At 34.4% G+C, this 27,343-nt stretch overlaps 1 protein-coding gene across 1 annotated transcript; it reads right to left on the bottom strand.

Annotated features, from left to right (window-relative positions):
* Positions 1–963: 963 nt before the first annotated feature.
* Positions 964–25,498, bottom strand: PER2 (period circadian regulator 2). The gene is made up of 22 exons (XM_070945319.1): positions 25,263–25,498; positions 24,591–24,745; positions 22,618–22,739; positions 21,491–21,692; positions 18,962–19,013; positions 18,537–18,670; positions 15,901–15,979; positions 15,060–15,166; positions 13,822–13,975; positions 12,577–12,682; positions 11,538–11,669; positions 11,277–11,376; positions 10,638–10,812; positions 10,408–10,538; positions 9,200–9,400; positions 8,722–8,982; positions 7,615–7,734; positions 6,905–7,176; positions 5,574–5,757; positions 5,293–5,479; positions 3,167–3,317; positions 964–1,245 (listed from the first exon to the last, which is right to left on the bottom strand). Exons 1-22 carry the CDS (start codon positions 25,496–25,498, stop codon positions 1,216–1,218), a joined length of 3,291 nt encoding a protein of 1,096 aa, XP_070801420.1. The 3' UTR covers positions 964–1,215.
* Between the last annotated feature and the right edge of the window lie 1,845 nt (positions 25,499–27,343).

Raw genomic sequence — 27,343 nt, 5'->3', positions numbered from 1 at the left:
AGATGTACTAAACATAGCAACAGAGTTAGACAAGGCAGTAATTTAACATTTTCATACTACCAAAAAAAAAAAAAAAAGATACTACTGCTGTTCATTCTGTGACTAAAGAATCAGGAGAGAGAGTATACTGAATGTAATACAGTTGGTTAAAACTACTCAAGAGTATCACACAAAGCAAAACAAGGTAATTACAATTATTAATGTAATCAGATTTACTGTGTGATGTTCCTTTACAATAAATATATATTCTGTTATCACACTACAGAAATTATTGTCAATGTTAAGATTAGATTCTCCTTGCTGGGCAATTATTTCAGTACAACTATGATTTTAAAAGTGACCTGTGACTTAAAAGAAAGAACATAAAAATTCATTCTGAGGCAGTAGCATATTTTTACAGTTATATAGAGAAGTATGTTTCTAAAACAAGAGTGACAAATGAATTCTAAGACCTGGACAATGGAACAAATTATAATATTTACCAAATACAAAATGCAACAGTTAAAATCATATTATTACAAACATGTATTATTTTCTCACCTGAAAAAAAATTCTCTCTCAGATGTGGAGATTACAGAAAGAATAAGGTACTGTTATTGCATTTAAAATATAGCAGTAAATCAAAATGTATTTAATGGTTAACAGTGGATTTATTTTATAACTGAAATACTTGTAAAATATTTGATCTTTTAACAATTAATTTCAAAATCATTTAAGATATTTCTTAAGTGGAAAATATATAGTCCATATTACAGAAAAAAAATAGAGTCAGGAAAGAAATGTTAGGATGACATAGTATTTTTATATTTTTTATGGAATCCAGAGAGGTTTTAGTAGCATTTTCTATAATTTTAATAAACTATAACTTTAAATGTAATAATTTAAAATTGAAAAGTTTTTATTAAAGCAAACAATCATTTTCAGCAATTGCTCATAGTAATAGAAAGACATGCCCCCATAAAAAGAGATTATTAACAAATGACCTTTTTTAGAACAAAAAATCCATTTGTTATATGAAATTCATTTCACAAGAAACAAACGTAATCTTTAAGATCGAGTGATGCTTTTGCCTTAGCTGAAAGCAGATGGTTTTGAAATTATTTTCCTGGATTACACATTTTCACTGTTGAATTGGTTCAGGATCGGTGAACTATTCTCACCACCTCATTCATTAAGCTCCATTTCATCCATTTCTCCTTCATTTTGTATATAAGATCAGCTATTTTCTTCACAATTAACACAAAGCTTTAAAAGAAAAAGTGAATCATAACTTTTAATCAACTGGAATCTTCACTTTAATATTTTTATTAATATTCTTAGAAATATTTGATTGTGCCCATAAGAGAGTGTGCATTAAAACAATAGGCTGGAGTAACCTGAATTGAACACATCAAAATTAAATTCTACTGTTAGTCTCCTTCTGATTGGACCATTGCAACATAATCTATACACAGGTACCCTTGAAGGGCATTTGAAACTTTAGCTAGTCAAGAATGTGGTAGCAGAAACAGTTTTAGATGCAGGGGTGAAATGCTCCCGGCTCGGGCAAGTAGGTAGCCCGAGATTGGTAGATTGAGGCTAGTTTGCCGAACCGGGAGCAATGGCTGGCTGGCCACACCCCCAAACTGGTCCACGGCCCGCAGTCCTGCCATGCTTACCTGCCTTCCATGCTGCGTTCCTGGGGTCCCGGTGGCCAGCTTGTGAAAGCAGGCAAGCAGAAGTCCACATGGAAGGCAGGCAAGCATGGCAAGGCTGCGGGAAGGAGCTAGCAGCTTACTGCCCCCCCCCCAAGCAGCGGCTTCCACCTCTGGGGTGTGTGTGTGTGTGTGTGTGTGTGTGTGTGAGGGAGGAAGGGAACTATCTGAAGCCGAGGCACCCAAACTTCTGGCAGCGGCGCGGGCGGCTTCTGAGCAGCCCTGAGTCAGCCAGCTCCACCTGACCTACTCCCTGAGTCTCGCCATTCTCCTCGCCCCCCCCCACCCCACTCAAGCAGCAGCAGGTACTGCGGGACAACAGGACCTCTCATTTTTCCCACAGTACGGCGTACGCTTGCTACCTCTGCTTGTCTGTTTGCAAGCGATGATCTTCTCTGCTTCTCTTGGGATGCTGGTGCGGGTACCATGGATGCATAGCTTGTTGGGGCTAAGCAGGGAAACTGCTGCTTGAGTAGGGTGGGGATGGGGACGAGGAGAACGGCGAGACTCAGGGAGTAGGTCAGGTGGAGCTGGCTGCTCAGAAGCTGCCCCCGCCCCTGCCATAAGTTTGGGTGTCTCAGCTTCAGATCACTCCCTCCCTCCCTCCCACCCACTCACCCACCCATCCACACACACACAAACAGAGGTCGGAAAGCTGTCTTGCTTGCTCTGTCTCCAAGCGCTCCATGTAGAGCAGAGTGACGTGAATGACGTCAAACTGGCCACGCCCACCCAGTCACATGACCACCAAGCCACGCCACACCAAGCCATGCCCACAGAACTGGTAGCAAAAAAATTTAGATTTCACCCCTGTTTAGGTACACCATGGTATGGCCACATAACACCATTGTGATGGGAGCTTTGTTGCTTCCCAACAGTTCAATGTATAGTTCAAGGAAGGAGCTGGTCATCTGCATGGTATTTGCTCAGATTACATGTAGCATCACCTCCCCCCAAGGGTTTATGGCTGTCCAACATGATCGGACAAAGAGGGCAAATAGCAGGTCTCCTCAGTAAGGGGGAGTCTCCTACTGAATCCTAGGAAGTGGGCTTTCTCTGTTATGGCACCTGCCCCATGGAACAGCATCCCCCAGAGTTATAGGTAATCCCAGCCTTACAAAATTTTTGGAAGGCTGTGAAGAACTGGCTCTTCTCTCAGGCATTGGGAGATGTTGATAATTTGGGAACTAGCATGGATGTATGCCAACAGTATAAGTGTTTTGTGTTTTTAATGAGAGAGGTTCAACCTGGCTTTTTTTTTTTTTTTTTACTATTACTGATGTTTTTTTATGGTATGTTCCATGCCGAGAATTTCATTGGTTAGACAGGTGGTCTTACAGATTTACAGAGAAGTAAATGTGGTATATTAAAATGTTTTGATACTAGTGTGACCTACATATCTTTATTATTATGCCAGCCACATATAAAATAATTTTTATATTTAAAATTTTAAAAAAATCTCTAAAACATACCGAATTTGCAAGAGCCTGAGGGAGTTCACCTTTATGAATCCATGGATGAACTTCAAGTAACTCCCTTTTTTGGTCCTCCGTAAATACTGGCTGAAACATCTGCATTTGTTTCAGTTTCAATTTGTCATCTCTCAAAACAGTTTCCAATTTTCTAACATAAGCAAATATAGTATAAAGAGTTTCATTTTAGCCTTGAAATAGCCAAAATGTATAAACGTTAAAAATAATCACAGGCAAAATGTTACAAATACAATTTAATTTTGGACTATACATTTTACTATTTGATGTATACATTCAAAATTGAGTCTTACATTACCTATTATCAAGATTCATGTGAATGTTCACTATTTGGGAGAGAAGGGAATTCTATATTCTGCTGATGTAATGATGACAAAATAGGAACTGTGCACAAAACAGGATATAATCAATTGTTAAGAAATTCTCTATTTTCCTGATCTCTGAATGACTCCTGTTGCGTGGTAGATAAGATTTCACATCAAACTTTCTAACATATAGACCCAATTACTGCCAGTGCAAATTATTTATTTTTTTAGGATAGTGATAGGCTGAAACAATTGCTTCTGTTTAGATGGCACAAAGAAAAAATGCAGTTAAGAACGTTGTTGTTGGCTTATACAACAGAGCAGAATATGAATATATAAAGCTCTCTTGTGCCTAATTCTAAGTTCCACATGTAATTCTAATGGTAGAAAACCCACTAAATCATAAAGAAGTAAGCTAAAAGTTTTTTTCTTTACAATTACTGATAAAACCCCCAGAGCCATCCAATTAGGTTTCCATGGATGTTGCTATTATGGCTGTGGATCAAACCCTTATACCTTATTTTTAGATTATTAGGTAGATCTGCATGTCCTTTTTTTCAAAAGAAATAAAGAAAATGTCAAATGTCATATCTCTGTTGCTTGAGCATTCAATATCACTAGTGCAAGAGAAAGTTAGAACAAGAGATATTGCTCATATAAAATGAACCAGAGGCAATTTGATTTCTCTTACTATGAGCACCTATTCTAAATACTGATGAACAGAGAAATGGATATTTTTAAATATGCAGCAGATAACATAAGACTAGATGGGATAATACTGTAGAATTTCAAAGAATAGCTAACAGAATGAAATATGTTACAAAGAAATGCAAAGTTATTTGCCTGGGGGGAAAAGGTTCAAACAAGAGGAATACCTGGCTTGGTATTACTGTATGTGTGACAAAAAATATTACAATTGTGACTGATCATAAGCTGAATGTGTCACCTCATGGTGTAGATACTAAAAAAGGGAAATGTAATTTTAACTGCATCAATTAAAGGTAACAATTATAATACTTAATTCTATATTGTAATTAAAAACTCTATTTTTATGTGAAGTTAGTCACGTAGATAGTTGACAACTTTCCAGTCTGCTAAATGAGACTTCTACTATATTATATATTAGTTGAGTTCTCATGATACCTCATGTACCTTCTGTAATTTTAGGAACAATCTCAAAGAAGACTATTCTAAAGAGCCATTTGGAAGAACTGGGTATTATATTTTTAGCATTAAGTAAAAGGTAACTGAAGGGAGAAATATTTAAAAGTTTTTACACAGATATTACAAAAGTCAAGTCATGTTCTCTGTCATCCTAGAGTACAGGACACAATATGATGATTTTAACTTGCAGGAATGCAAATTCTGACTGAATGTTACCAAATAATTCTTAACAGGCAAACAAAATTGACAGTGGAATTAATTACTGAAGGAATGGTGAGCTCTTCTTCACTGAATGTATTTCAAGGGAAGCTAAACAATTGTCTATTAAAAATTCTTAATTTGGACTTAGTGGTCTAAATTGCTTCTTCCAAAACAATAATTCTACAAATCAGTGAAAAATGGTGCTGGTCCTCTGCCCACAAACGTAAAACTTGGTTTAAGAACATTAAACCAATGGTGACTATGGGGGCCAAGTATGGACAAGGGGGTCATTTTGGCAAAAGTAGCAAGAGCCTGTAGATGCCACTGAAGTAAATATACATTTTCACATGAACAACAGACAATGGTTTATAGAAATCAGAAATGTTATTACTTAGTTTAGATATTATGCAACTTCAATCAAAATTAAAACTAAATTACCGTGATGGAATCTGGTAAGTCATCATAACGGTATCATCTGTATTTGCCATTAAGAGCCAAAGAGGATCCTGGAGGACACTTTTAACATACTGTACATCTTCCATTTGTGAACATTTTGTTTTAGGATTATTTTCTGAGGAATTAATATTTCCAATATACTTGCTAATATGACTTGTGTCACTACATCCTACAGAAGGGAAAAACAACACTTTCATTCATAAAACCTGATTCTTTCCCCTCCCATTTAACTGCTTCCAGAATACCGGCACATGCCACATTACCTGCTCCACAGATTGACATATCACATCCATGTGATCCAGAATCTAAAGACTCAGCAGCTGCTAAAGCAAAACTTCCTGATGAAACAGATCCAGTGACTGAATTTGTGTCTTCTTGAAGTAAATCAAGTACGTCAATAGATAAAGAAAAATCATCACTATTCTGAACTTCCACTGGTGTGTTAACCTTAACAAACAAAAATAAAACAATATCCCTTTAAATAATTAAGGAAGAAATTTTAGTTTTCAATAAATGGATTGGGATTATGCTCATTATATAAGGTTCACATAGCAATTATATTAGTGGAAGACAGATACTTTGCCTTAAAAAAAAAGACAACCATTACAGCTATGGACAAAAAGTTTAGTTAGGAATTTATTCTAAATCATAATAATGTACATTCCATACTTTGTACAGTATGGGCTGTCTTTTGCTGGAAGTCTTTAAGAGAGACCATGCAACAACCTGTGCTATTGTCTATGGAGATTCTCAGATTGAAAAAGTTTCTTGGATAAGAAACAAAATGTTTTCTAGGGGGAAAAATTCAAGAAAGTCCAGTTGCCTTTTGAAAAGCACCTTTGGGACAATCTGTGCTATTGCTCTAGATTTTTTAAATAAGCAGAGACTTGGGCTACATGATCTATAAAGTCCCTTGAAATATGTAATTGCCTGCAATAGAGGCTCTACAAACAAATAAGAATAGTTAGCTTTATTGTGTAAACATACTGAAAGCTGTTCATATTTTCTAGTATGAAGATTCCCAATTTTAACAAAAAATAATGCAATACAGTAGCTTTTACACCAGAGTTTGTGCTTTAATTATATACCTTTAAAGCAATTAGTTCTTAAAGAAAATATGAAACTGTAGATACTATGCACTACAGGTAGTTCTTTCCTTACAATCATTTGTTTAGTGATCTTTCAAAGTTACAGAAACGCTGAAAAAAATGACTTATATCCATTTTTCAAACTTATGACTGTTGTAGCATACCCATAGTCATATGATAAAAATTTGGATGCTTGGCAACTGGCATGTATTTATGAAGGGTCTTGGGGTCATGTAAACACCTTTTGTGACCTTCTGACAAGCAGAGTAAATGGGGAAACTAGATTCACTTAACTATGTTACTAAATTTAACAACTGCAGTAATTGACTTAACTGTGGCAAGAAATGCCATAAAATGAAGCAAAATTCACTTGCGTTGCTTAGCAACAGAAATTTTGGGCTCAATTGTGGTTGTAAGTCAAGGAATAGCTATATTAAATAAATGTAGACAATTTTTAAAGAATTTTTCACATGCATAATAAATAGGTAAATATGTGTAATGCTTACGAAACATGCTTTTCTTTTATCATTGCTGCTTAATTGTTTATTTGTTATCTCTCCATCAGTTAAAGTCCCATTATTTCCCTCTATAGCAGCACTTCCACTTGTTAATATTTTTTGCATTTCTTCTAATTGCAGAAGATTCAACTGTAAAGGAGAACTGCATCGTGACTGGAACAATGTTGATGAGGACTGATCTTGTAGACCCAAGGACTCCGGTGTACAGGAACGGGACAGCTTATTTTGGCATTCTACAACAGGGTTCTTTTCACTATTTGCTAAAGAATTATAACAAAATGGTTGTGCTGAAAAATCTACTTCAGGAAGGAATTTGTTTGAGGCAGCAAATGAAGGAAGTGCTGTAAGCAAAGTTTCTGAAGAGAAAGAAGGCTGAACAGAAAAACCAGATGGCTCAAGACAAGATGTCTGAGGAATACTATTGTTTGACTGAGGACATACAGGATTAGGGAGAACAAATGCTACTACTGGAGTCATTAAGGGTGGAACAAACTCAGTTAATGGCAGAGGACAATGTTTTTTGAAATCCTGTGTTTCATTAAAATAAGATGGGGAAACTTCAGGTCCCGCTGGTGTGATTCCTGCAGATGGAAAAATGGTGGGCATAATTGTTGAAACTGGCACAGTTGGATAACTTGCTTGTGAGTTATTTGATGGATTTGGGCTAAGCAGAAGAAATTTATGCAAGGGTTTGGTACCAGATATTTTATTGTCTGAAGAATCATGTTGCTTGTGTCGTTTTTGTTTAGATTTTTTGATTCTCCCAATTTTCTTCCAAGATAAAGCTATTTCAGAACCATGGTGTAATCCATACATATCTAGAAAGAGAAGGCATTTAATTGTGTCTGAACATCTGTTTTGACTCTATTATTTTTTAAAATTATTTCTATCCAGCCAGTCTTTTCATATACAACTCAAAGGAACAAGCATACCAATACTCCTTCCTTCTCCTATTTTCCCCACAACAAGAACCTTATGAGTTGAGTTGGGCTGAGACAAAGTGATACACCTAGCCAGTTTTTTTATGCCTAAAGTGGGACTAGAACTCACAATCTTGATTTTTAGATCACAACAAATTGTCTCTTCCTAGAACAGCAGCCCCCAACCTTTTCAGTGCCATGGACCAGTTCCATGGAGAGAGCTTTTTCTGCGGACCAGGGAGGCGTGGTTTCACATGTTGCCTGATCCTGCACATGTGCAGATGGGGCTTTGCTTGTTTGTGTGGCCCAGTTTCTGGTGCACGTGGACTGGTGCCAGCCCATGGCCCAGGGGTTGGAGACTCCTGTCTTAGAAGACACATCTTTTGACTTGAAGACTCTCTATTAGTTGCAGAAGTGAAAAATTCAGTAGGTTTTTTTTTTCTTTCCAGGTCCTGAAATATTTTAAGCTTTAATAAATTTGGTTCTATTTAAATGCCTTGTTATAACACATTTTTGATTCTTCCATCTCCAGAAGCTATTCTAAATCTGCAATCTGCATAAATACAATAAATATAGAAGAAAGCATGCTCCTTGTTTTGCATACGAAGTGACAAATTACACTACTTGTAGATTTGGAAGAAGTGGAAAGTTACATATCTTTGAAAATGATAACTTAATCTCTCATTCGTTTGGCTAACTGTTTTTCAAATTTGGAAACTTTGATGTGTGGACTTCAATTCCCTAGCTAGCATGCTGGTTCATAGATCTGAGATACAGTGCTGACCTTTGGAAAAAGCATATAATACAGCACATATCTACATTTTTACTGAATTATATACATAAAGTCTTAAACAAATTAACAATAATTATTTAAAAAAAACATACCATGTTCTCCTGGGCATCCTTTGGGTCTTTTTTGAAAGTAGCAATTGCAAGCACATTTAAAAATATGAAACCTTTTTATTTCTTTACACTTATTCATAAAACTCCACTCTTCTTTTTGAGTATGTATTGCAAGGCTATTCTTTGTAAGGCCCAATTTCTTAAATATAGCTTTTCTCTTTTTCTCTTGTGAACTGTTAGATTGTAGAACAATAGTTTGATTTTCTGTGGATTTTATCCCAGATAGATTGTCTTCTATAATTTCTAAAAATAAATTTGAAGACAGACATATAGGAATTTTTTAATGTTATTAAAAAGTTGTAAACATGTTAAATATAAATGTCTATAGTAGTCTGCCGAAGTTTATATAGGAAAGAGAGCACATAATTATTACAATTAAATATAAATATAATAAACTTCCTACATTTATTCTAGAGAACATAGAGTCATATTCTGCCTCATAACAAAAGTGGTACTATACCTAATTCAGGCTGTGTTTTTTTATCTCCAACATGAACTATGGTGCTGCTGTAGCTGCATTGACTGACAAAAGATATTACACTTTCAGGTTGTCCAGGAAAAGTCAAAGAAGTTAAATGAGCATCCATAAGAGCTGAAGCATTGGATGTGTCAGATGTTTCCAACACTGCAGGACCTATGTGAGTTTTTGACTGTCCCCTTTCTTTTCAGTAACAACATAAACACACCATATACACAAAGAGAAAAGAATAAAAAGAATAAATGCAAATTTTTCAAACAAATAAAACATGACGACAGGTGAAACTATCCAGATCTACTAGACTGAGACAAAAATATGATAAAGAGTCAGAAAGGTTTATATAGTGTTGTTTTTCAGCTTCCTAGAAATTTTTAAAATTATGTGTGTTTCACTTTTTCATTTCATGAACTTGTAAATATGTTTTCATTGATAAAAGTTTCCATCATTGTCATCAAGACTAAAGCATTAAATTGTCATTCCTCCTGGCTTCTACAGATTTAGACTGGGGAATAAAATATTAGTACTGTTTTTCAATTTAATTTCCAAGTACTTTATCTATAATGAAAGCAAATATTCCCTGCAATACTTTTTTAAGGAAATGTTTCTGAATGAGCACAAGAACATGAATTATTTTTCTCTTAATTTCAACATTTAGATTATTTAAATGCCCATGAACTGTAAACCAATTTGTTCATAAATATGCTGTACTAAATGCTAAGTTAACAAAAAAAACTACACAATACTGGTATAAATAGTAAACCTATTTCTAAGACTGGCATTAAATCAAAATCAAATCATTTGCTTGTTGAAAATTATTGTATTCTTTTTTTTCTACCATGCTCTCTGGTCTTTGAGAAACCTAATAATACAGAACAGACAATTACCAGCAACATGAATGTATCACAAGTTTCCTTGCTTCACTGTTGCTGATTCTTGTTGGTTAACTCATAGTCAAAATATCATCATGGCTGAAGAAGAAAAGATGGACTGTTTCTTAAAGTGACTGCTTTACAGACTGCTTAAAGTGAGCTGCACTGTACAGTTCAGCTTAGGAAAGACCATGTTATAAGACTGAATATTGCCCAAATGGAACCTGCAATCCTAAACACACTTGGGTAAGGAGTAACATTAGTGGAAGATAAATGTGCATAAGACTTCTCTGTGAAATCCATAAACAAAGTCTCCAATACCTGTGGATGCTTTTGTTGTATCAGCATTCATTTTCTCTCTATATATATCAGTATTCAGTGCTACTTCAGTATATGGTGTCTGGTGAGTCATTTTCTGCATAGTATCAGCTGCACAGCAACTTTCTAAATATCTACAAGAAAAAGCAACTTTAAAACTTTATGAAAACAGTCATTTTAAAAAGTGCATACATATACACATCAGTAATTCAGTGAAATACATTATTGCTTACCTGATAACATTATCTAAACAGCTGATCTGTTGATATGAATACATCATTTGTTCCCCCCAAGTTGATTCTTTTGCAACTGAACTACTTTGGCAAGTAGTCCCAATGCCATCATTTTCAAACAATTGAGTGGTACTATTGGTATGATCACGGTAGTCAGTGGGTTTCTCTGAGCAACATAAAAATAAAAATATTATAGAGGTTTATTTGGTTTTTCTTCCATAATCAAACATTCTAGTCAGGAAGCTGATAAAACCAAGCCTAAGAACATAGGCAACTCAAGAACTGGTGGCGCAGGGGTTAAAGTGCAGGCACCCTCTGCCCACAGCTTGGAGTTTGATGCTGACGGGGTCAAGGTTGACTCAGCCTTCCATTCTACCAAGATCAGTAAAACGAGGACCCAGATTGTTGGGGACAATATGCAAATAATGCTTCTACATTGTAAACTTCCCAGAGAGTGCTGTAATGGGGTAGTATATAAATCTAAATGCTATTGCTATCTAAGATATAAGAAATACCACACAAAATGACTATCGTTAGCGGAATTGGACTGAGTGCATTTGACCAAAAGTTTAGTTAAAATAATTGAAGATATAGCTAAAATAACTGAAGTAATTTCTTTAAATTGACATTGCTTTATACCTCTGTAAGATTTCTTCTGATTTTCAAGCTTTAATCTAGAATCAAAGGAGGCACGAGTTCTGTCCACACTTCCATTTTTACAAGTATTTTGAAAAGAATTCTGGAATCAAGAGGAGACAATCTTTAAACCATACTTGATGCATGTTTATTTGGAATAATTAATTAGAAATTGTTTAATTGGCTCACATTTATAATGTGAGCCATTTACTACCTTTTTCTCATTAGTTTGAAAATATTAACACAAAACAATGCCAAACTTACAGTTTTCTGTATCTTCTGAGTATCTTCATTGTTCCCATTGCTGTCACTGGATGAAGCCACACTCATTAGATGCTCATGTGATCCATTGCTGCCCAAACTTCCATAGCCACTAGAGCCACTATTATATATAGGCTAAAAATATAGATATATATTGTAATAATGAAGGACATTGCTAGTCAGAAACCTTATTTATTTGCATCTCTCCTTTATTATTTTCATAAATAACTCAAGGATGAAGAACATAGCCAAATTTCCTCCTCCCATTTTCTCACAATAATACCCTGTGAAGTGGGTTCAGCACACAAGGATATTTAAAAACACCAAAAGCAGAATTACATTTGCAAAATTTTCAATATTTTGAAGGTACTAGTTACGCAGTTCATATATTTGTGTCTGTGTGTGTATAGGTAGTCCTCAATTTACATCCATTTGTTCAACAACTGTTCAAAGTTATAGTGGTCCTAAAAAATGGACCTATGACCAATTCTTGGAGTTTTGGCTATCACAGCATCCCTGCAGTCACATGAATTCAATCTGGGTTATCAGATGCTTGGCTTGTAATCATGATGTCGCAGTGAGTTGTGTCATGTAATCACCATTTGCAATTTTCCTTCCTGGCTTCCCACAAGCAAAGTCAATGTGGAAATGAGCAGAGAAAGTTGCACATCATGTCCATAAATAGCTCCCATCACTTTTTCTTGAGGAGCCTCACTACAGAATGTGAGATCCTGGGGATCACCTCTACCTGCCCACACTCCATGTTTCATGCCACTTGCAGCACCACCCTATTTGTCTACAGCCTCTACCTGACCTCCAGCTTCTTCCGTAAGCCCATAAGAGTCTTTGGAGTTATGATGGCAATAAGGACTACTGGGACCATCATCACTACATGACACAGTCATGTGGCTTCACGTCTTACAAGTGCATTGCTTAGCAATGGCAATTCTGGTCCAAACTGCCATTGTAACTCAAGATTATTTGCTTCTCACTTGTGTGTATGTATATCTGTGAATAAATATATAATAAATAAATATCATACTTGTAGTAATATCTTATGTATTTGCTCTGTAATTTCTTCAATATTAGGATGTTGCATTTTTTCTTCGCTGTGCTGAGGTACAAATACATCTTCATTCAAAGGGCCCCTAAAAATCATTAATAATATACAATGACAAGTTTATTTATTTCAGTTACATATAGTCTGTTTTTTTCTCTTGCATCTATAAACATTTAAATTGATCAAAGATTCAGGCTTACATTGTCCAAACATGACTTTATTTATATAATCTGAAGCAACTCTTGACAAAACTTGAAATATCTGGGACAATTTTAAGTTTCTTATAAACATTTAGCATTTAACACATGCAAATTTAAAGGCAGTTGTTTTCTCCCCGTTCATTAAAAAAATCATTTCTAAAATATGCATGTAAATTAGTACCAACATTTTGACTTTCCAAAAGGTATTCATGATTACTAAATGAACATAAACTAGAATATCTTAGATTCTAAATTTATGCATATATCATATATATCATTGAAAAAAGAAAGCTGAAAACCTTGCACAGGATGACATCCACAATGATTTCAACCTACAGTTTGTGTGAAATGGTTAGACTGAATTGCATAAATTTAGATAATTCAATTCCCATAAGGAAATTATTAAAGCCTCTTTGGTGTAGATTTGAAGGAATACCATATTATATAACCAGTACCTCAATAAGTTATATTGGATACAGTCTGCAAAGGCATCCATGATGGAAATGTGGCAAAACAGTGTAAGATGCCAATCATACAACTGAGAACAGCTTTTCTAAAATAGACTAATCTGGACTTTGTTTCAAGGGAAGGGGATAAGGAGAACTTATTATTTTTTACTGTCTGACCAATTTGGACTGGCCTTTCCTAGTACCAGCTTTTATACTGACAGAAAAATTCTCCAGGAAACCTAATCTAGATTGATACCACACCACCACATGAAAATAAATAATCCCTTGCTAAAAGTAAACACTAGGGTTTTACTTTGTTATTTATTATTATCATTTAAAATTTAGGTAAGCTATATATGTAAAATTTAGGCAAACTATATATGTAAATGGCATCATATCCAATGGCACTGAGAAGTCTACATCTGTTCCTACAGAAGGAAGAAAGAGTAGGGAATTATCCTTTTACACAAAGGATCTCTTTAATTGTATAATTAGATTTTGGCACATTCTAATGTAAGGAGACCTCTTGCAAACAATTTATCTCATGAATTCTTGTTTTATTGACACTAATTTCTTACATTCGAACTCTGTGTCTTCCAATTATAAAGGAAATCTTTCGACTCCAAGGATTGATGAAACTGGACCAGCTTGTATCCAGAGTTACATATTCACCATTTCTAGTACAGAATCTGATTGGTGAATAATCAAATGGTTGTCCACCATACTGAAGTACTGTAAAAAAAAAAAAAATCATGCAAGCTTTAATGATAAAGAAATAGAGAAAAGTGATTGTTTGAAAATCAGTAGCACACTATAAAACTACATAACTTGTAAATATTAAAGGAGAAATTATTTTGATGAAAAATAGTTTGATGAAAAAAGCTCTTTGAACTTGAGACTCGGCATGAATTATCTAATTTGGTTTTAGCTCAGTAGATGATGAAAAGAACTGCTGACATGAAAATGTAAAATTAACTTATTTTGTCTTTGCAATGCTGAAAATGGGCAAGAATAATATTTACACAGTATGTCTAAATTCAAGTTTCTAAATTTTAGACTGAATCTAGACTTGGAGCAATCAGAAGGCTGTATTAAATTCTCATACAATATGTTAACAACATTTATAATGTTTTAAATAGTCAAATATTTGAAACTTTTTTTGAAGTTCAATAGCATCAGCCACATTAGACTGAGGCTATTGAGGAATTGAAGGTTACTGAAAGGATGCAACTAACCACAATTAGATATTAATAGACATATATGCTATTTTGCATGTATACTTGAATACTTGAAAATAAGGCTGTATAAAGCATTCAAAAGGTGCTTTACAAAGCAATGTTCTTCATAGTGTTAAAGCTGTCACATTCTCTGAAGATCTGGCACAGTTGATTCCATGAATGTTTCTGTACAGGTACAGAAGACATTTCCTTTGAGACTGAACAATCTCAAAACTTAATGGAATACTATTTCAGTCATAAGTATACACATACACATATCAATTTTGACCATGGGTGTCATGGTCAAGTTTTTATATTTTTTATATCAGTGGATCTAATTATTGCTTCATCTATTCTCTGTCACCAATAATGTGATTAAGATAGAAAAAATGGTACCTTTGCTCAGATACTTGAATCTACAAATAAACAAGACAGAAGAAGAGAGTGTAGTGGAGAGAGTAAGTAATCAAAATTTAATCAGGAGATCAATCTGTTAAATATTTCTTAAAACTCTATGAACATCCCTTATGTTTTATTGCATTTGTTTTCTTCATTTTTGTCTTCCAACCCTTCATGAAAAGCGAAAGTAGAAAACGTACTTTTTTTGTGAATTGTTAGCATTAAAGCTCTGTCACTTGGATGAAGATGTAGTAAAACAGGAGTTCCAATTAAGTCCTGAGGTAAGTATCCCAATAGAGGCACAGCTCTTAAAAAAGAATTTGAATAAAAATAGAGCAGAACACATTTTATATATATAGTATATCAATTTAGTTCCAATTGAAATAAAATGAAAATAGGTACAGTATATCTGGAATTTATATCACACTTAAATTTGCAAAACACTGGGAAAAATAGTTATATTTATCTCTTTATAAAAGTTATCTATATAAGGTTATAAAATTCAAGTAGCAGTATGAAATAGCTATACTGTCCTTTAATCCAGGGATCCCCAATCCCCAGGCCCTGGGCTATTTGCAACTGGGCCACACAAGCAGCTGACTTCTGTGAGAGGTAGGCCAGTGCACCGCACATGTGCACGCTCAACTTGTGCAAATTGAGCTGCGCATACCACCCATACACAAGCTCACTGCTCACGTAGCCCAGTTCCCTTCTAACCCTTGTCGGGCTGCCAAGCTGCAGAAGTTGAGGAATGCTGCTTTAATTTTTGTAATGCAAGGTTTTCATTCAGAATTTAATTATGAATTTCTGCTATTATTAATGGAAAGAAAAGAGGAACAAAATCATTCTGAAAGAGAGAAATTATACTTCATTTTTTTAATTTTATGCAATCTTTTTTCTTCATAATTTAACAAAAGCCAACAACATAAACCCATGCATTATTATAATATGTGTAAGTACATTACCTGTTTTCATTATTATTTTCATAAGCAAGGTAGCAAAACATATATTAAAACAATAAGCATGGTAGTTTTAATTCACCTTTCATCTACTTCTTGGAATAAGCAACTTGGTGTATGGACGGTTGTAAAGATTCTTTTATTAGGAGGAATTCTAGGTGCTGAAAGAAAAAGAAGTACATTTAATAGAAAAAAATATATATGTAAACAGGGTACACTAAAGAAACAGATAATTTGTGGAGTATTCAACTTCTTCACAGCAACTGGTACTAAAAGCAAGATGACTTATCAAATAGTGTGATCAGTTTGTTTTAATTCTGTGATGCTTTTGTATTTTAAATACAGATATAAGACTAATCACTTGACAGAAATAAACAAGTTACAATTATTTGAATTTATGACATTAAAAGCCTATTACAATAAATATAATTAAAACACTTAAATCCTTGAATCTAATCATTTTATTGAGATTAGTTAAACCTATTTTTACTGAATAATACTTAGAATATAACAGGAAAGGATAAACAAAATCTTTATTTCCCAACTGGTAGTACATGAAATACAAGGAATATTCTAGGTGGAATATATTTCCCCTCTTTAAATCCACAAAGAAGGTAGACAGGAAGCAAAAGAGTCAAGGGTGGAAGAAAGCAGAGGATAGGAGAACAACAGGTCTCCAGTTGGCTGTGGAATTGAATGGAAATGAGTGTCTAGGATCAAAAGAGTTCTGAGATAAGGCTAATGAGGGAATAGGTTTGTTTGTCAATCTTGACTGTGCTGGCTTCATTATGGCTTGCGGGGGGTGGGTGGGGAGGATGAGATTTTGGGAGCAGTCAGCAACCATATTACATTCTGTTAGTCAAGATTACTATAAAATGTACACATGCAGGAGCTTTAAGCATAGCTATTATACCGGAACAATCTATCAAAAAAAAGTCATGGTGATAACAATAAAAAAAAAAGACCTCACCCTCACCCGTCCTACCTAAAAGCCCTGTTTCAAATGTCAGGTTACTTGCTATTAAGACTTTTCTCATTGAAGGTTTAACCTCTGAATGAAAATGCTGACTTATAAGTCATCCATCACCAGCAAGAGAAATATTTCCCCCCTCAGATCTGTTTCCAAAGTTACTTAGCTGTACAGACCAGATCTACTGCGGCATGGTAAGTGTCTATGGGAATTGCATCTTGTGATTCAATTTTCTATGCAACAGTTGACCAATTTATACTTTTGTGCCTGGGTTTGTTGGGATTGTTTTGGTCCACTGTCCAATCTGTTGCCTAATATTTCCCATTTCTAAGATATTGTGGGCACTTTGAAAGAAGCATTGGGTTGAGCAGCTCAAATTTTGAATCAACAACCATGGATCTTCCCAATTACTATCTGACTATAGAAATGGAATTTAGCATACTCTCAATCTGGTAGTCTGTTAGAGTAAAGTTGGTATTCTAAAAGGCACAGGAGTTCTATGTGAGATCATTGGCACAAATATTATTTGTCAGCTTTAATTTGGTCACTAGTATAACCCTCTGCTGGAGTAGTGAAGTGGTTAAAATAGTTTGTCCTACATTGCGGATATATACAAATGGTTTATTGAAAGCACTTCAGATTTTCCTGCGAATTGTAGCAATACTATTAATTAAAATGGTATGGGTATTAGGCAAAATTATTCAATGAAACCTTCTCCCTTGCAGAAAGTTCCTTGCTTATTGGGAAATTGAGGGATCTGAAACAGAAAGGGCAATAGTTTGAGCACAAGGAAATTCTGGAGACTCAAGCAGAGACTGAAACCCATTTGTAGTTAAATTTCATTACAGTGAAGGCATGATTATTTTTCTACATCTGCCTCACTCCAGATGTGTAGTCTTGCACTCTGGACACATCTGGAGAACATTGATTATCTAGATCCATTTCAATCAAGTTCAATTGGGATATGGGATTGAAATTGCTTTCCTTGTCTTGGTGGATGATATATTATAGTAATAAACTAAATAAATTATTATTTATTTATATCCTTAGATCTGTCAACTGCCTCTGTCAACTGGGCTTTGATAGTTCATGACTGTTATAATCTTTCTTGTTAGATAATGCTAATGGGATATAAATTCAAGAAAGAAAGAAAGAAAGAAAGAAAGAAAGAAAGAAAGAAAGAAAGAAAGAAAGAAAGAAAGAAAGAAAGAAAGAAAGAAAGAAAGAAAGAACTACTGCTCAACAACTAAGCAACAGGACTAAGGGCTCATGGAGCGCCATCTTTCTCCAAGTTTATACAGTTTCTGAAACTATTTCTGAAACTATTGTAAAGAAATCTTTACAATGAATGGTATGCTTATGACATCTAAATATAAAATATAAAAGAACAAATAAATAAAATATGGAAATAAGGCCACCAATTCTATGCATACTTATATATCCAGTTGAAACTAATTAGTTCTATTTTCCAAAAGATACACATATACTGTAACAGGAGGAATACAAAAAATAGGAGGCATTATATTACTATAATAATAATACTAATAATTTTGCTTCTAAGTAAACTTGATTAGTAACAGAGGTTACTTTAAACTAATTATCTTCCGAGACCTTTTTCTACAAAATACAGTGGCTTTTCACATGGGAACCTCTCTATGTTATCAATGGTAGCTTCCTCAAAAGATGAGCAGTTTTTGTAAAATAATGTCTTTTTTGCTTTGAAAAGAAAAAAAAATACAGTATATTACCTTCATACCCAGAGTGTACCTTTTCTGCAAGCAACATGCAACAAAGTTGATCTTCTATATCTTGTATTTTAATAAGGTATGGGGTCATACGGAATGGATGGTAGCAAGTCTCATTTATATTCACTTTTCCTGTACTAAAAATGTGAAAAAACATAGTTCAGTTATTATATTGTTATAGATTATTATATGGCATAGGTTTGGAGATTTTCAGAAATGAATGTATCACTTTTTCCATTCAAAAGAGAAAATTTCATATTTTTTTTTACTAGAATGTTTCATTTATGTCTTCTGAATAGTAATCATGAAGATCAAAGGCAGGATTGCGGCAGGAAAAAGTAGCAACTTTTCTAGGAGAAAATATAAGGGTGTGCCTGAGTCCAAGTCCCCACAAAATATTGACTATTGATTATTATAGTTTGTATTACCTGAAGCGGCAGAAGAAAGATTTTTCCTTCATGAACTCTTGGGTAGCAGATTCTATAAAAATATTTAAAACATTTGATAAGCTACAAAACTCTGTGTTGCCTTGGTATTATTTATTTATTTATTTATTTATTCGATTTATATGCCACCCTTTTCCGGAGACTCAGGGCGGCTTACAATGCGTTAAGCAATAGCCTTCATACTTTTGTATATACTTGCTTAGTAGGGCTTTCGCCCCCTCCCCCAGGGGTGTTCTTTTTTATACAAAGTCAGCTTATTGCCCCCACAAACCGGGTCCTCATTTTACCTACCTCGAAAGGATGGAAGGCTGAGTCAACCTTGAGCCTGGTGAGATTTGAATTTGCAGTAATTGCAGGCAGCTGGTGTTACTTAACAGTGCTTTAGTCTGCTGCGCCACCAAGGCTCTATTAGGAAGTTATTTAGTTATTCTGGTAAAACAGAATGTCAATGCTGAATTTCTGGTAGAACAATTCTAAGTGAGGGTTGGGAGAAGCTTGACCAAATGGAAAACATTTTTATACCCGTGGCAAAGCTTTTGGAGCTATTCTTCATGAAGAACCCAAATGCTCCCATTCAAACATGCTGTGCTTTGATAGCAAGGTAGCACACACATTCCTTAGACAATGTGAAGAGATCATTGAAATGATTATGCCAAGCCTTCATAGTATCACCTGCCATTTCACATAGCAAATTAGACTGGAAGCCTCAATTGCTTTGTGAAATGACTCTCCAAATCATTTGTACAGCCCTTGTATGCATGTCTATGCTCTGTCTCCCACCTATGAATTAGACCCAAGGGAATAGAGATCTGTATCCCACAAAGGTGATGCCCTTGGCAGTGCAAGTACAAACATACAAGACAGAAGACGTATAAAATAAATTCAGTTACTAAAGAATCAAATACATTTGAAAATGAAATTATAATAAGCGTGTATCCCTTTTTAGATTAACAGCAATCACAGAGATTCCTTGCAAATGTTTAAACTTTAAAACTTACCAATGACGTAATTATTTTTTATCTGTCAAAATGGACTCTATCTATACAGCATTTCACTGTTAGATAAGATATGACAAAGACTCTCTAGGCTGGCATATGCATGGCAAAAATAAAGAATAAATACTACAAGACATAGTATTTTCAGTTTTACATTACAATTGATATATTCACATTTAACTAAAGGATGTTTCCATGTAGCATTCCCAATATTGTGAAAACTTTTCTTAATGAAGAAACTTTTGCAAGATAAAATAGTTTTATCATTATCAGTTTTAAATTTATTACAGGAGTCCCTGACTTGTGACCACAATGGAGCCCAAATTTTTTGTTGCTACATGAAACATTTAAGTGAATTTTGCCCCATTTTATGACCTTTTTGCCACAGTTGTTAAGTGACTCACCATAGTTGTTAAGTAGTTGTAAAGTGAATCTGGCTCCCCCATTGACTTTGCTTGTCAGAAGTTCTCAAAAGGTGACAACATGACCTCAGGACACTGCAACTGTCATAAATATGAACCAGTTGCCAAGAATCCAAATTTTGTTGACATGACCATGGGGATGGGGTGTGAATGTGAATGTGAAAAATAGTCATAAGTCACTTTTGTCAATGCTGTTGTAATTTTGAACAGTCATTAAATGACCTGTTGTAAATTGAGGACTAACTGTATATCACTTGGGAAACTGAAATTGGTTACTATTTTCAAATAATAATTTAAGTTTTTAAAAGTTTCCCTCATAAACTCTGACAGAAGTATGCAAGAACAACTTTTAACCATTTGGAGTTATAATGTGAAGAATTGCTTTAATCTGAAAAATTAAAGGTAGCCACAGAACACATAACTTTCTAATTAAGAAACTGGTCCCCAATCTTTTTGGCTCTGCAGAGCAGCGGTGGCGGGGGTGGCAGTCAGAGAGGAATGGTTTTGTGCAAGTGGTAGGATCACTTGCCCGCTTGCACAAATTGAGCTTTGTGCATTTGCCTGCTCACCCGCTTATGCAGTCGAGTTCCTGCTGTGTGTGGCCCAGTTTCCACTTGTGTGGCTCTGGGCTGCAGCCCAGGGGTTGGGGACCCCAGAATTAAAATACTAAAGAATTAATTTATGGATAAGACCATATAGATTCTTTGTTCCTGTGGAACTCATTTGACACTACCTTCTTCTGAGATATTTTTCATCTCTTAATCTAGATTATAGCCCTGATATCCTTGTTATTTCATAGCCATAGCCCAACCCTGCTTCTCTACTACACTTTGACAGGTGACACTTATTAAAAATACAGCAATGAAACAGTGATCGGTTTGCCCAGAAAAGTGGTTTCATCATAAGGAGAAAAAAAAATCAGAAAAGCTCAAAAGAATTAATATTTGTAAAAAGAACTACGTAATTATGGATTTAGATTTTTCATGAGTCAACACAACTATAATTATCTGATCTTTAAAGAAATATAAACTTCTCAATTAAGTATGGGTAAAACATATTAATGTAGGCATAATTGAAGAATTTAACTGACTTACCAACTCCATTGCAAATACTCCAAGATGGCAATCTATATGGTATAGTTGAGCTATAGAACACACTGACATCCTGAGGTGCCAGAAACTCCACAAATTTGGCATTTTTAAATAAATCTTTCTTACAATGGAGGATACAGGCAGCCTGATCAGAGATGTACAAAATTTTTCCAGTAGCCAAAGAAACAGCTACAGCAAACATATCCTAAAACATGATATATATTCAATGAAACACATTTTAGGTTGGCAAAAGGAAAATAAACACAAATGCTATGAGCTACAAATATACTAAACTAATGAGATATGAAAAAATTAACATATTATTTGGGTAACGAGAGAATGAGTAAATGAATAAATGAATGAATATATTATGATTTATTTCTGACTATTAACAGTATGCTTCAGATCTATATGGATTCTGAATTAAGTTTGGGTAGTCCAGATATCTGAATCAAATTAAGATTCCTTTTAGGGACATATATTGTGTTTATATTGGGCAAATCAAGATAATTGCCTTTTATTCAATAAATCATGGTAAATCAAATTATGGCATGCCTCAGTGATCAAAGAGGGCCAGCATGTTTGCAAACAATTCCAGAATCAAGCTCTCTGAGTAAGAACAGCAAAATGGCTACCTAAAGATCTGTAAATGTCATGCAAATTCAGGCAATTATCTTTTATATAAGTAATGGTGTGCATGTGCAAGCATATATATATTTGTTTACATTTTTATTACATATAAAATTATCACAGTATCATGGGAACCAATATTCTTGAATGACTTATTTATTTCACTTATCATTTTATTCAGCCTCCTCTCCCCCCCACCCCTCGCCCAGGAAGTAGCATACATGGATTGTCTTCCCCACTATAATTTTATAGATTAATAGATTAAGTAACAAACATTGGGTTGACTCAGGGAACATTAGGTTCACTATCAGTGGGAATCAGCATCTCCCTGGTTTAAGTCCAGAATCCCAATGGCTTTCCTTTATGTGGGTTATGTTGGTACTAGACACAGAAATAATTTAAATACTATAGATGCTTTTAACTATTAAAAAGAACTGCTAAGATTCCCTATTTGAGTTGAAGAAGATAATTTGCACATTTGTTGTAATGGGAATACTTACTGCATTCTTCATGGTGTACTCTGCAGTAATGTTTTTAACATCTTCCATAGTACAGGATAATATATCAAGATCAGAGACATAGCTGTCATTAATCATTGTCAACTGATATTCTTCTTCATTGGCTACAGAAAAAAAAACAATGTGTACAATTCAAGCAGCTTTTTAAATACTCTTTTCATAAGGGTATACAATCTTTTATTTAGGCTGATATTTAATTGTATTTTTAAATGAACAATTTTCCTGAACTTAATATACTGATTCAGATAAAAATATACTTCCCAATTAATTTGTTAATTATGAACTTTGAGTTAGTTAAAAAAACAAACAAAAAACCCCCCAAATACTAAGGGGCAAGAAATAAGTTTTCAAATTTATTTCTTTTTAGAATGATTTTTGTCCCCTCTTAAAATTGTAATTATCAGATCACATTTTATCATATTTATATTTTTCCTTACTTATTCATTGAGAGTAATAAAATAGATGCTTAAAAAGGAGACGAGTTTGTCACATTTAAAATCTTCTTGGAACCTGATGGTAAAATCCTTAGTTTAGTATCTTGACAGAAAACACAGTTTAAAATTTCAGAAATAAGGGATGGGAAAATTAATGTTAACAGTTATTGGGAACCCCCTTGTCCATTTTAAAATTTTGTGTGGTCATATTATCAGTAAATTTCCATGAGGCCATAGTCATTTTGTCACATAAGCAAGCCTTTACATCACTTACCATTTCAATTCGATTCTTGAATAAGCTTTCAAATATTCTTATATTCTTATTCTTGTATAAGCTTTCAAATATACTTATTCATATATACTTATTTACTTATTCCCCTATGGAAGGAGTAGATTTACTTCCATATGGGAATATTGAAAAACCTTGAAAATGTAAAAATGCTTTTTCCTAAGTGCTTTAATATTCTCTCTCTTTAGTTTTTACACTTGGATTATAAAGCAATTTTAACATGGTTAATGTAAATTTTTCATTTACATTAACCATGCCTTTATTCCTTTTCTTTCACCATTCAATAAAAGCTGTCCTCCAATGAAATCTTGATATTCTGAATGTGATCAGTTTGTAAGCCTCTACATTTCAGTAAACCAAAAGTTTTTTTTTATTTTGCACAGCTTAATTCTGAAAGACCGGATGATTCCTCTTGTACTCAGATATTCTAGGAACTTTCAAGAACAAGAACAGAAATGGAGTTGGTAGGGATGTATTGGAGCTGTCCGTAGATGCATTTCCACTTGGGTCTTCTTATTTTTTTCATGATTTGACAGTTACAAAGAGAGAAATGGAGGCAGGTTGTCAACTATGCAGTGACCTTAATTTTTCACAAATAGCAACTTTTCAAGAAATTTAAGTTTTTTACAGCAACTCCAGCAAACTGCAGTGAAAGAACAGAAACTGAAGAATAATGTATCTCAGAGCTTCTCAAAAGCCAATACTGCCATCTGTTGGTGATCTATTATAAGTTTGGAGGCATTTCATGCAACCTTGTTGGAAAAAACAGCTAAGTAATATATCAATCTAACTAATGTAAATCTATTCTGAAGTTAAATTCATTTAAATAGAACTCATATCAATCTTATATATATCCTATCTTATTCTATTAATCAAACAGTACTGTGAAACACATATTCAAAATCTTAGGGTTTATGTGACACTTATGTGACAAGTCTGTCAGTATGTATGTGTATTATATGTATGTGTGTGAGATAGACAGTGAGGGATAATAAGTTAATATGAACTTTCATGGTATTATTTTATTTTATTCTATAGTGTATATTGATATGAACTAATGTTTAGGTTTTGACTTTAAAAACAAAGTTATAGCAATCATATCAAGATTGTAATTTAAAAAAAGCATTACTATAGTTCACAGACTCTCTTTTATCATAGGCTTTCTTCCTGTTGTACTTTCTGGATATTGCTTTAATTTCCTAAATAGGAATATGAATGGTTAATATAGTTACCTTCAATTTGCTTAATGCTCCTAAGTGCATATTTCAAAGTTGCCAGGACACTTGATTTGCCTTTGATCTTTTTATGAGGAGGAAGATATCCTTTTAGATCTTGCAAAGTTTTTATCAATTCCTTACGGATTTTAGATTTAGAAGATTGTTCACTCCTGGACATTGTAAATGAAAATAATCCAAGTTTAATGTAATTTTGTAGCAAACCCAATATTTAAGATTTATTGAAGTATTTATAAAACAATGCAAGGTGATATAAGCACACTGTTCTCCAGACTGCTTAAGTATATTTTATTTTTAATATATATAATTCTTAATCCTTGTTTATTTTAAGGTCAGACATAACTTTAAAAATGTAAGTTAGTTTTGATGAGAATAGAGAGAGGCTGGAGAGATTGTAGTATTCTACATCCTTGCCTCTGCTATAATTGTGAAAACAGCAGACACTTATGCAGTGGTGTGAAAACTGAACAAATAAAATTCACCCATCATCACAATCTCAGTTAATATCCTGAAATGCAATACTTTTAAGATTTAAATAAATATTCTTTGTCTGTTTCAATATGAGCATTTAGATATGGAACATCCACAATTATACAAATGCAAATTACATATAATCATTGCTACACATATCCACAGCACCGGGACAATTATTTGGGATCAGAATAATACCTTTTATAGTAATCAAAAGATTCCATATTTATAGCTGTTTCTTTATCATTTTCTTCACCCTCATTGCTGTGGGAATCATGCCTGCTGGAATAATTTTCATTGATATCATTTCTACTCATTTCCCCATTCATCTCAATATCTTCCTGAAGAATATCCAAATTTTGTTCATTCTCCATTTGAATATCCATAGTTTCTACAATAATTTTATCACTTGCTGTTTTCAAATAGTTGCTCATTCTAAGCAATTTTAATGCCAGTAAGTGCCATATAAATGTCAAAGAATTCAAAAGGTTTCTCAGAGCAAAGTTCAAAGAATATTTGGCTTTAAGGTAATCAGTTGTGCAATACTAATGTTTTCTATTCCATATCCACATGACAGTGTTTTCCAGTGTTCAAACTTCAAATATTGTTTTAGAAACCTAAGGAAGGAAAAAAACCCAAACAAAACAGTTTGTTTTTGTTCTCTATATTCTTATTTATCTTGTTTGTCAAGTAACAATAGCATTGAAACAAAGAATTATGTAATAATTCAACAGCTGGCATTATTAGTTACCTGTGATCCAAATGAATCTACAGTAGGTCACAGAAAAAAGTCACATTTTATTGTTCACATTTACTGCAGAATCTCTGTGAGAGAGTGTCACTACAGGAAATGAAACAATGGCAAAGATATTTGTATGAGTTTACTAAAATTCACACATGCATATTAAAGAACAAGCCACAGTTAATTGTTATAGCATGTTTTATAGTTTCTACATTAATGCTTTCCTATCAATTATTTCTGTAATAGCAAGAAATTTAGTAGTTATTCTTTTTTACTAGTGATATACAGTAGTTGCAATTGTTGAATAAGAAAAGTGTCAGGAAAATATGACTTCCTTGCTGGAAATATAAGAAAAATAAGCATCTCTTCCAACTGGGATGGAAAGAGTTACCATTGTTGTAACTCAAGTTTATTTATTTAAGTGCCATCCATTTGGCAACTCTGGGCGGCTTACATACATTAACATTGATAGACATTAAAATAATAAAACAACAAATAATAACAATAAAAGGTAAAGGTAAAGGTTCTCCTTGCACATATGTGCTAGTTGTTTTTGACTCTAGGGAGCGATGCTTATCCCGTTTCAAAGCCAAAGGGCCAGCGCTGTCCGAAGACGTCTCCGTGGTCATGTGGCGCACGGAACGCTGTTACCTTCCCATCAAAGGTGGTACCTATTTTTCTACTTGCATTTTTTACGTGCTTTGGAACTGCTCGGTTGGCAGAAGCTGGGACAAGTAATGGGAGCTCACCCTATTACACAGCACTAGGGATTCGAACCACTGAACTGCCGACCTTTCGATCGACAAGCTCATCGTCTTAGCCACTGAGTCACCGCATCCCTATATAATAACAATATTAAATACAATTAAAACATGGGAAGGAGGGTAGCATGAAATACATGGGGAACTGGAATCTTTTCTTAATCTGACAGCCACCTCCAGAATGATGCACCGTGTTGGGGCCCCAGACCAACTGGCAGAGCTTTACGGAAGGTAAGTAGGGGGTGTGGATCTCACCTCTGGGAGTATGATGTTCCCCACCAGCTGAAATTCCTTACTAATATGGTCTGCAACATACTCTTTTTACTGGTATGGGTTGGGTGGGCCAATCCCATTGGGGTGAGCTGGTTTTTCAGATAACCTGGACCTATGCCACAAAGGACTTTAAAGGTGATAACCAACACCTTGAATTGCATCCAGAAGCAATCTGGCAGCTAATGCAGCTCGCAAAACAGTGATGTAACATGGGCTACCCTAGGGACCGCAAGAACTGCCTGTGCCACATTATACACCAGTTGTAGCTTCCAAATACTCTTCAAGGAACCCCTGTACAGCAGGGTTCAATATAGAGCCTCACTTATAATATTAATGAACATTAATATTATATTAATATTAATGAATATTAGAAGTGAGCGGTATAGCATGTTAGCTTCTAGCATGTACAAATATATATAAATTTCTTAACAGGTCAATAACCTGCTTCTCCGCACTGGTTTTGAAGCTAACATTTTAGCAAGTTAGAGCCCTACCTCCACCCT

Source organism: Pituophis catenifer, unplaced genomic scaffold, assembly GCF_029215685.1.
Source record: "Pituophis catenifer annectens isolate HBS135680 unplaced genomic scaffold, rPitCat1.0.hap2 SCAF_6, whole genome shotgun sequence".
Classification (NCBI taxonomy): domain Eukaryota; kingdom Metazoa; phylum Chordata; class Lepidosauria; order Squamata; family Colubridae; genus Pituophis; species Pituophis catenifer.
The sequence above is the reverse complement of the archived record's forward strand: the minus strand, read 5'-3'. Positions and strand labels throughout refer to the sequence as shown.

Excerpts from the sequence above, each read along its gene's own strand:
- PER2 (XM_070945319.1), bottom strand. The coding sequence starts at position 25,498 with ATGAGCAACTATTTGAAAACAGCAAGTGATAAAATTATTGTAGAAACT. Across the intron at positions 11,377-11,537 it reads CTCAGAAGATACAGAAAACT|AATTCTTTTCAAAATACTTG; the intron begins GTAAGTTTGGCA and ends TCTTGATTCCAG. Across the intron at positions 9,401-10,407 it reads TACAACAAAAGCATCCACAG|AAAGGGGACAGTCAAAAACT; the intron begins GTATTGGAGACT and ends GTTACTGAAAAG.